The following is an 11,008-nucleotide window of genomic DNA, read 5'->3' as shown; positions in this document are numbered from 1 at the left end:
ATTTAACCAATAAGCAATACACATGCAAAACAAAATAAGCAACAGCCAGTGTAACCTCTACTAAAACTTTGCTCAAGATTAGCAAGCAACTGAGTCTAAAAGTGGTGACTTCCTGGCATGAAATATATTTTATTTTATAATATTATTATATTTCAAAATTATACATGTCACACACACACATCTTAGACTTCGGTGTTTTATTGAGGAACAATAAATATCAGTAGAGAGCAGTCAGTCCCAACGCTGGCATGAAGTGTGACTACTAGGGTGGATGGTCATCTTCCACACGTCGTTTCTGGTGCTGCCAGAAAAATAGTCCGTACATAAAGACGTCCAGGAAGAGGTGGAGGAATCCATGTCTGTGCTTTGGAGCTGTCAATAGTCCCACAGGTTAATCAGCAGGGGCACATGAAGGAGAAATAGTGGTTACTTTAAAGGTGCTTAGGACGCATCGACTTACTCCACAGGTTTGTCCACCATAAAACACCAGTGCTGCTGTCAGCCAGTCAAAGTCAATATAAATTAAAAACACAGGAAGGCAGGATGCCCATCACATACTCCGTTCTGGAAACAGCAGAAATGCAACCGTGTCCACATTTTGTCGTAACAAAGCAGATAAACTCCCCTGCTATTTGTAATCCATTAGAGTGCCACATGAATACAGCTTAAATGACAGCGTGCGTTGACAATATGTACACCTGAAAGTATCCATTTAGCAACAGGCAACACAAAACTGCTAATGCTGCAAAAGTTCAAAGATAGGACATCTGCCCAAGATACACATTTCCAAACATTTTACTCTCTGCTGCCAAACATATTTACATTTTGAGCGCATTTAGAGGAGGTGAAACATAAATATGGCGCGTCCCTTCATGACACATTTATGGACCACAGAAAACAAGGTTAACAATTCTAATTGTGAAATTCATCCATTTATGCCAAGTCTGCAGTTTACATAAAAACCCCTTTAAACAATTAAAGAACATTTAGCTTAGCATAGGCTAGTTTGCTTTATTACAAAAAATAAAATCTAGATTTTAAACAGTGTATAAACAGCCAGTGCTACTGCGGCTGTTACACAGGGACTAAAAACGTAACCTGTGACTGGCTTGAAGTGGGACTTTACGGGAATCATGACACACACACAAGCATGAAAGTTGTTAAGACCATAAACCTGCTACTTCTCGCTTCCTATGCTAATTGGTGACAAATGGGTGCTATTACACTCAGTCTTGTTTATAGAAACGTCATTTTGTGAAGTAAACGTTCTAAAATTTCAGCTTATTCCTGATGTTTGATATGAATGCAGTAAAAAGCTGAACTGTGTATACTGATTATTGTTTTTGAAAGAACCGTTTTGTTGTTTTGTGGAAAAGTTTAATAACTGCCAGGACTTTAATTCATTAATGTTATACTTGAATTAATTTCTGTCGTATATTGTTAATGTGTCAGGTATCTCCATAGTGTAGGAGTTCACACTTTTGGCCCACACACGCTGGTTTCAAGGAAAAGGCATAAATCAGCTGAAATTCATTTTTCATTCTTAGATGAGCCTGTGTGTTACAGTTTAGCTGTTATTTAGTTGTTGAAACTGGCAAACTGGCAAGAAATCCTACATGAATTTGTGTGTAGGCAGATGGTGTAATTGTGTTTGTAAGGCACACAGCCTTAAAACCTGATCTTACATGCGCACATCTGTGAAGTGAGACATAGATGTATAATGTAGGTAGGAATGTTAGCCACAGGTTAAACTCTTAACACTGAGTCTGTCATTGTGTCAGTGATCCCTCAGCTCAGTCTCTTCATGGCATCGTACTCTTTCCGTGCACAAAAGCATTGTTGCTCACGCTAACAACAGTTAGGTTGATGCTACTATAACCAACAGTTACAGGTAAGATAATGCATCTACTCATACCAACTGAAGGGGGCTATGCTACACACAGCTGTTACATGTCTGCTGCTACAGCTATGTCTCTATGCTGTCATTTCAGCATGCACTCAATTTTTTGTTTTTCTTCCAAGCAGCCATATTTCAGTACACTAAGAGAATCAATAAGGCAGAAAGATGCTGTGATTCATATCAGCAACGACAATCCTGCAGCCTAGAAAAGACCTTAAAGCAAAAACAATATAGAAAGTATTTTCATGCTCAATCATCAAGGTAAGGAAATCCCAAAAAGTGGATTCTGTTCATCTGGACGTTTCGTCACTCATCCAAGTGACTTCTTCAGTCGTACGCTTGGCCACCGCTACGTCCAGATGAACAGTTTTTGGGAATATAAAAAAGTAGTTCCCTCAAACATGACAGTGAATAACTGCTTTGCAAAAGTCTTTTTGGAACAGATTTTTGACTTGCAGCTTGAGTTTAATGTGAGCAGGAAGCCAAACAGTCATTTTCCAAGTGTACTGAAATAACAAATACATGGAAGGCAGGAAGTGCTTCTAAAAGCTGATATGTCTGCAGAAACCTGTGCACTGTGATGAACAGCATTAGTTCATCAAGTAAAAAACTACAGATCCTTGGTCTGATCTTTTGTTTAAATAGTCTTTGAAATTCACAGGAAGAGTGGAAATACTGCATGCAAGCTCATGGGTCACCCACAAATTTTAACGTCTCTCATGAAGAATCAAGCAACATGAGAACATGTGGAACTTATTGCTTTGGTTTCCAAATTGTCCTTTCAATTTAATGTCCTCCAAACCTTATCATCCATCTAATCACAAGGCCAAGGAGCTAACAGTTAGACGGACAGAGTGAACTGAAGAGGAGGACAGAAAATTAACCAGAGTCCTGTGGAGCTAAAGGTTGATGCCTTTGACCAGTGAGGCTTCCAGTGTGATGGAGAAGTCGTGCAGTGTCTCAAGGACGCTAATAAGGGTATTGAGAGTGGAAGGGTCTCTGAGCATTGCTGTGTCCTCATACATCTGCAGGATCACTGGACATTCCACGAGCAGGGGGAGCCACTGGGGCAGCAGGCGGTCTCTGTGGGGCCAACAGTGATCAGAATTATTAAAACTTCACAGTTTATCGCATTTTAAATTTCAATTTTTAATTCAATTTAGTTTTTAAAAAATGTTAGTTTCAGTTTGGTTTGATTATTTTTATTCATTATTGTAGCATTATGTCACAAGATAAAGCGCCTCGAGGTGACTGTTGCTATATAAACACAACTGAACTGAATTAGCTTCAGTTTGAGTTGCTACACAAAGCCTCCCATTGCTGAGGTGACAATCCTGACCACACTGACAGAGACTCAACCCAAGGACATCTCCTAATTATTGTTTAGTTTGGTTTTAGTTGAACGCACAATATGATTTGGTTTAGTCTTATTCAAGAGTCCAGTTTAATTTTAATTTCAGTGAACAATGTTTTTCTGCATACCGACAGTAGTGTTAGCTTTAGTTTTATTAACTGTAATAATGAGACAGACAATATAATATGTGTAGTGTATAGTAAATGTGTGTGCTTATGCTATGAACAATATGTAAGTAAACAGTCTGTGTCAGTTAAACGTAGTAAGAGTTAAATCGACTTAAATGTTAATCAGTGGTGAGACTGCAGATTTTCAACAGGACTAAAAAGATAAGCAATGTGGATTACTGGGTCTGGTATTGAGATGAAGCATGACAGGTGGAATATCCGGAGGCTCAACACAGGGCCGGCAATGAAGACAGAGACTTGGGAAAGAGGCCAGAAGAAGACAAGTTGAAGCCCCTCTGGAGAACAAATGAAACCCTCAGGAGTCTTGAGAGCAGGCTGTCCATAAGAAGACAGAACAGGAGCCCAGCAATGAAGACGGTGGACTACCAGAGATGACTTGGCCAGCGATGGTGAGGCAAGACAGGGAAGCAGCAGCTACGGCAGAGGCCATCTGGTGGCCCAACAGGAGGCCAGCAATGCTTGGGAGGAGGCCGAAGACAAGGAGAAAGGCCGGGAGACTAACGGCTGAGGGAAAGCCGAGCTGGTAGCTGAATTTAAAGCAACTGATGGTGAAGCACAACAATCTGCTAGCTTTGAAAGTAGCAGCCATCTGGCTCAGACAACATGGGACCCTCTGGCTCAGCTTCTGGCTGCTCATGTTCAGCCTGTGCAGGACCCACTGAAGGCTCTGGTGACTGGGAATGTGCAGAATCCACTGAAGGTTCCTTCTAGGATCTATGCCCAATGAAGAGGATCGGCTCCCTGGCTCAAAGTACTATATCATCTCAAAGGAGCACTTTGCGCTTAGACTGTGGGATTTCTTTTAGTTCCTAGGGCATTAAAAGTAGAATGGGAGGCAGAACCCTCAGCTTTCAGTTTGGATTCAGGAGAAAAGCAGGTTTTCTACTTAGATTAAGCTTAAAACTTTCCTTTCTCATGAAGGTTGTAGTTGGGGCTGTATCAGGTGACCCTTCTTTAATTATGCTGCACTAGGCCTAGGCTCCTAGGGGCTTCCCATGATACATTGTGCCTTCCTTCTTCACTCACCATGTATTTATACACCACTTTGCATTTAATTATCATTAACTTCTGCCACAGTGAAGAGAAACAAAGAAAAAAAGAAAACAAGCCAAGTGTCACCTGTGGCCTGTGACTCAGTGTTTGTGTGCTTTAGTTATATTCTTTAATTATTGTAATTCGTGGGTTTTGGTTCTGCTGTGTTATATTTTTAGTCCTATGGTTTTGGTTTCTGTCATTAGGCTGTCTCGTGTTCCTCGTCTTGTCACACTCGTCCTCGTGTTCCCTCTGTCTTCCCGGTCAGCCATGTCTCTCTGTCTCAGTGTCAAGTCCACATCTTTGTTATACCTGTTTTATTTTGGCGGTCCCTCGTCTCATGTCAATGTATCTAGTTTTGCTTCCTTTGTCTCGTTCTGGCTAGTTAATCCCAGCTGTGTTTCCCTCCCATTTCCCACTCTGATCACTCTGGTGTGTATTTAAGCCCTGTGTTTTCTTTGCTTTGTGTCGTGGCGTACCCTCACCATGCTGGTGGTTTCCTGTCTGTGTTCATGACTAAAGCTTAGTTCATGTTTCTTAGTATTTAGTTCTTGAGTCCAGTTTAATATCTAGTTTGAGGTTTTACTTTTTTTGTTTGAATGAAAGCTGCTATTAGAGTTTCACTCTTGACGTCTGAGAGTCCTGCATTTGCTGCCAGCCACACAGCACTCGCCTCGACAGTGAGCATTTATTTTGTCCTGTCTCCCCTGCCCTAGAGGAAATCCAAGACAAATGAAAACTTCTGACCACAATCGTGACATGTTTTTAATATGTCAAATTTCTGATCGAATAATCACAAATCAAAAGATGCTATCAGAGCCCACACCTGCGCAGGAACAGCTTCCATCACAGCTCACAACATAATTTACATTAATTCGTTGTCTCCACACTGACCTGGCTCCGAGGCAGACTAACAACTGGAACTTTCCGTCCTTGCCGATGTTTCTGGAGGTGGAGTTGATCGCATTGAAGTAATGACAGAGTGACTGACAGGTCATCTTCATGGCCTCAGTGGTCTCCTGAAGGTCTCCCACCTGGTCAGCTGACTCCATGTAGGCAACAGCCTTCTCTGTAGGGTTTTAGAGGAGCATCACACACCATATCAGCTTACTTAAAGCGCTCTACTGTTGTGTAACAGCTCAACAAACTGAGAACACTAGGCTGAAGGCTATGTTACAAATTCATTTGAAAGCCCAGATTACACAAAAATAATTGTAAATGTTGTATAATCCTCTACAAACATGTATAAAAACCATGACACATGAATAAAAAGGTATTCCACATTTTTTCTTTAATCCAGTAAAACCAGTACACATTGTAACACAGTTTAGCCCTTGATTTTCTGCCATGGGCCAAACTGAACAGTTTTCCTCATCAGCAGCAGAGCGTGCCGTCTCTTCACACTCACCCACAAAGTCCCACACAAACACAGTCTTCTGGAAGAGCCTGGCAGATTTGAAGCCGTGATGGAAGAACTGTTCCAGAGCCGCGACCAAGCTATTCTCGCCGCACAGCAGAACAGTCAGACTGCCTCTCTGTGCAACACACATCAACACGTCAATGCACAAAAGCAAATGTTGATACAATGTAAGAAGTTTGACATTTAGCAAGTGACGCTGTTACTTTGTCTGTTACTTAGTACACACATGTAACGAAGCTTGCTTGTGTGGGCAGGTAACTTGGCACCCTGTCATCTAAGTGGCTTAACACTTTTTGCTAATTACACTATTCCCATGAACGTTGGAGTACCTCTAAAATTCGATTCAACAATGTGCTGTGACAGACTGTCACTGAAGAGAAATGACTACAACTTGAAAGATCATCACTCTTTCAGACTTTCTATGGTCAAAGCACAACTTTACTTATGGAAACATAATGAATGCACTCCCTGATGGAAACAGGAAAACAGAACCCACACTACTCAGAATTCACAGACAGCATAGCAGTAGTTAAGCTATAAGGCACGCACTCATTAGAAAAGGATTTCAGAGTGCTGAAAGTCACTGACCTCTTTCTCTGGTTTGTGGAAGTGTTTGATGATGTTGTTCACTGCCTCCCCAATCCCCTCTTGGATTTGTGCTGAATTCAGCTCTAGAATGGGGAAAACATCTGCATCAGTACAGACTGCTACAGACCTCTGAACCCTGACAGCCTGAGGTAGCAACAGCTAATGTCTGTAGCTACCATCCTTCCTGGAAACGCTGCATTTTTGAGCTGCAATGGAAGTCTGAGCTTTAAACCACACTTTAAGAATTACCCATATAATTGAGTTCCTGGCAGCTTAATAAAGAGATTATCATTATTATTATAGAAGTTGATATGCCTTAAAGTTTCCAAAAAACTACTGCAGAAAGGGTTTTTAAAAAAGCATTTAATGGAAGCCTGGCAGTCTTATTTTGATGATATTATGAGATTCATTGCACATAAAAGCTCTAAAATAATTGAAACATCGATAGAGCCTGAAAGTGTTTAGTGAGGTGGTGGATGACTGAGTAATTGCACACAGACCATCTTTTGTTCCTACTGTGGATAAAATCTATTTAAAATCCTGCACTTCAAATATCAGAAAGTGCGGCAAAACCTGTCAGGAAATGAAAACATTTCATTCTCAGTATTAGAGATTTCCTGTTGTGTGAGAACGCTGACAGTTACTGACTGGTATCTCGTCCGGTGAGCGATGTGATGCTGATGCGTCTGCCCTGGGAAGGTGAACGCTGTAGCGGGGGTGTACGGCAGGCCCTTGCAGAATCATCCTCTCCGCTGGGCAACACTAATTCCCCGATTAGGACCCTTTCCAGGCTGCCGTCATCCACACCCTTACCGAGCCATCGACCGCAGGGGAACCTGATGGACAACAAGGTGCTGAGGTTACACATCAACGCTCTACATCTGTTGGCATCTTTCTATTTGTTCTTCTGATTTTCAGGGGAGATATTTTATATTTGACTTGCTATCAACAAACACGCAGAATGGTTCCTACTAACTAGCACTTGGTGTGCATCAGAGGGTGATGTACTAAATGTGGTTCAGACACACAGGCGGGCGAAATCTACGCGTTTTCCATCCGTATATCGGTTTGTTCTTTCTCCACACGTCTCCGCTCTGATCTTCTCTCTTTGTCTTTCGTATGTTTTATATTTTGTATTTTTCAGTGTCTTGTTTCTTTTCTTGTCTGCTTTTTGACGTTATGAGAAACAAACAATTTAATATTTTCTCCGATTGGGTTATACAAACAAAATTGACCTCCAATATTGTCAGTGAGCCACACATTCCAGTTAATTTAACAAATGTCTCTATAATATAATATAATGCTGAATGAATATGCCTTTTTTAACTCACTAACAACAAAAAACACTTTATTAATTTTCATTTTAAATTCATCAAAACTGCCGAGAAACAGCAAACTATTAAATGCCCAGAGTGTGACACGCGTGCGCCAGCAGTTACACTCATGACAGGACGGTTATCGGCTGCTAGCTGCACTCTTATTGGTCGTAATGTTGTCTGAGGTCTACAACAATCTAATTTGGCTGCACAGAAAAGCATGTGAGGGAAGTTTACTAAATGAGTAACAACAACAGAACAAAGACAGGTCCTCTACTCGCCTGTAGGTGTGTCCTGTGATCTCGTTCCGCACCATCACACAGTCCACCAACCATTTAGCCAGGAGGCCGGCATTATCGTGACCCAGCTGCACCGTGGTGAGCTTCCCCAGGTTCTGACACTGAACACAGAGAGCAACTAGTTAATCAATACAATATCAGATCCTACTCTCTTTCATTACTGTGCATGATATACTTGTCTGTCTCTGGTTAATTCAGTTATTTGGGCACAAACGTTTTACTTTTTATTTATTTATTCAGCATATTTTCCTAATAGCTCCAGCAAAGACACACAGAGCACAACTTCAGTCAGCACTCATGTACGCAGGGTAAAGGAGCAACTTTGAGCAAGTCAAACACAGAAAAGAAAAGCAAGCATTTCAAAGGGATACGCTTGATGGTGGGAGATGGAGCTGTAGAGCAAGGGCTTTGCCTAACCTTGAATATGGCAGAGATGTGCGTGTGAGGCCTGAAAGCAGACTGAGGGAGATGGAAACATACGTTAAGACACAAAGAAAGGACAATAAAACTCACTCATGCATGCAAACTAGGCTTGGCTCACAGAAATCCTACTTGCATGATTTGACACTGTAAAACAAAATTGATTTATTGGAGTGCACTGCATAGAAGTGCAACTAGAGGGCAGTCTTCACATGACCTACATCACTTCATAATCGATCTTGCTTGATGGAAAATTTCTTGAGGTAAAAGGAGAATTGTTTAGGGCTTAGGAAGTAGACTGCTGTGAATGTGATGGCAGATGCTGCTGAAATTCACCACAACTGGTTCACTTTTAGAACTAAAACAGCAGCTTTAAATGCTTCTTAGTCAGGATGGGCGATAAACTCGCGCAGGCGACTTTTTTGTGAATTTATACGTTTTGTTTGCAGCGAATATTTTACTTTCTTTTCTTGTTTGTTTCAGAGTTATTATAGCTACTTTTTGGATTATTCATTTATTTAAGATGCACCAAATCGCACAAAAGACTTAACGTTACATCAAAGATTTATTTTTATGTTAGCTGGAGGAGAGATTTTTATTTTTAACTTACTTTTGTGTTTCATTTTGTATTTGTTGTTTGGTCGGGTGTGTAAGACGGATAAACACTGGAACGACCTGTAAACACAGTTACAATGGGGAAAAGAAGCCAGTTTCTTTGTTTCCCTCCCTCCATTGTGGGTTTTTAAAATGTAAATAATATAATAAAGTTTTTGTTTTTTTTAACATGAGTTTGAGGAAATGAATGGCTGAATTTGGGCGCACTCTGAGGAGGCTGCATGTGCCTGCAGATGGAAGGCAGTGCCGTTAAAACAGTGTTATTTTTTTTTTCCATTGGCTCCTTCTACTGGGTTCAACCAAAATTATTAGCAAACTTACTCATGGGCGAATAAATGAATGGCTCTTGTAAAAATGATCGGCGAAAGGCTCGGCCTATCGTCGATGGTCGATGCATTCATCCACTCGCCCAACCTTAGTTCTTAAAACTGCAAAACTCGTGCAACGTGGACACAGAGCAGGAGAAATTCTCCAGAAGTTATGGGAACTAACTCTCCAGTCCAATATTGCCTATTCAAGAAATGCTGAAGCCAAGGCAAGAAGCATTTTACATATCACTTCATGTTTTGGAGCCTTGTCCCGAGACTTCTGGGATGAACTATTCTCTTTACAGCACCTTTAAGAAACACTGATTTTTGATTACTGTGGCTTTAAATAAGCTGCAGTGCACCATGTGATGTTTGACAAACAGTGACAAGGAGTGAAACATAGAAAACACAAACTCAATGCCTGCACACAACATCAGAGTGGCTGACAGCATGATCAACTTGTGGGAGGTCAAAGGTCACAGTACTCACATCAAAGGTCATTTCTAATACGTTCTTGGGGATCTGCATGATGCCCGAGTCTCCCAGTTCCCCTGAGACGCACACCCAGGGGTTGGATGTGGTCATAGCGTTGCTCAGCTTCTTGATGGGGATGATGACGACTCGGTATGGGATCACTGCAAAAAAGACAAAAAAAGCCTCACAATTTCACAGTCAGCTATTGATCCGTAGCTCTATGAATAAAGTAACTGACATTTTTACTGTAAGGCTTCAGTAGGTGGTGCAGGAGGGCTGAAGAGCTTTCCAGGAGTTTGATGTCATGCCATTATAAACAACACGACCTCATTATAAACAACAACACGACCTCTTTTCATAGAAATGCTGCTGACACACAATTTCAGTTCCAATATACGTTTATATGTGTGAGTGTATATATACAGTTCATAAAAATACACATTGATATGTGACATATTTAACAGCATAATTTGCTGTTTCCAATCACCTAAAGCTTCTCGTCTTAAAACGTTTCTTTTGTTCAAGAAAAGCATTGCTGTGGGTGGCCAGAGGTCAGAGGTTATGTGTAGCTGATGGAAAACTCACTGATGGTGGTGAAGACACTGGTGAAGCAGAAGTAGTCAACAGCATTGAGAGAGAGCAAATGGAAGAGGAACTGCTCCTTCTCCTCCTCACAGCGCAGGAAGGCGTAACGTTTGTACAGCTTCCTGTGGCGGTCAGTCAAGTCAGGTTCAGATACAGCGAAGTACATCACATCTCTCCTCATCAACATCCATGTCAAAAGTCTTTTTAGTTTGACAGTTTTTGCACCCTTAATAACTAAACAACAAAATAAAACGTTATCTTTCTAGACTAACAATTAGAGAGCCCGACCATGAAACTAGCAATGAACTGAAACGCTTCTGTTTTGTTTGAAGGGGCAAAATGGAGGGGTGCAGGGAAGCTTACAGTTATACTTCACTCAGAAATGGATGTGTGGAAGTCAAGTGGGAATGTCATTTGGCCAGATGGACCTTTTACCTCCTGTAAATGAATACAGCAGAAAAATACTCCCAGTGCTGCACTGGTGTGGCTCAGGGTGCTCACTGCTGCCC

General features: G+C 41.3%; 1 protein-coding gene across 8 annotated transcripts in view; it reads right to left on the bottom strand.

The window, feature by feature from the left end:
* LOC146649081 (DENN domain-containing protein 5B-like) overlaps positions 1-11,008 on the bottom strand; it is a 79,799-nt gene continuing 68,791 nt past the window's right edge. For 4 of the 8 annotated variants that reach the window (XM_085387434.1, XM_085387435.1, XM_085387432.1 and 1 more), the window contains 9 exons: positions 10,500-10,621; positions 9,930-10,075; positions 8,515-8,556; positions 8,080-8,198; positions 7,131-7,318; positions 6,483-6,565; positions 5,883-6,009; positions 5,369-5,543; positions 2-2,983 (listed from right to left, as the gene is read on the bottom strand). In XM_085387434.1, the coding sequence (XP_085243560.1) occupies positions 2,800-2,983; positions 5,369-5,543; positions 5,883-6,009; positions 6,483-6,565; positions 7,131-7,318; positions 8,080-8,198; positions 8,515-8,556; positions 9,930-10,075; positions 10,500-10,621 (1,186 nt within the window). In that variant the 3' untranslated portion in view covers positions 2-2,799. Of the gene's footprint in view, positions 2,984-5,368; positions 5,544-5,882; positions 6,010-6,482; positions 6,566-7,130; positions 7,319-8,079; positions 8,199-8,514; positions 8,557-9,127; positions 9,193-9,929; positions 10,076-10,499; positions 10,622-11,008 lie in introns of those variants that run through there. The other 4 variants (XM_085387433.1, XM_085387431.1, XM_085387437.1 and 1 more) reach the window with 3 other exon arrangements.

The sequence above is a fragment of the Rhamphochromis longiceps genome, linkage group LG17, assembly GCF_057381845.1.
Source record: "Rhamphochromis longiceps isolate RC_006_pf linkage group LG17, R_longiceps_female_GT1.1, whole genome shotgun sequence".
NCBI lineage: Eukaryota > Metazoa > Chordata > Actinopteri > Cichliformes > Cichlidae > Rhamphochromis > Rhamphochromis longiceps.
Note: the sequence above shows the minus strand (reverse complement) of the source record. Positions and strands in the feature narration are given on the sequence as shown.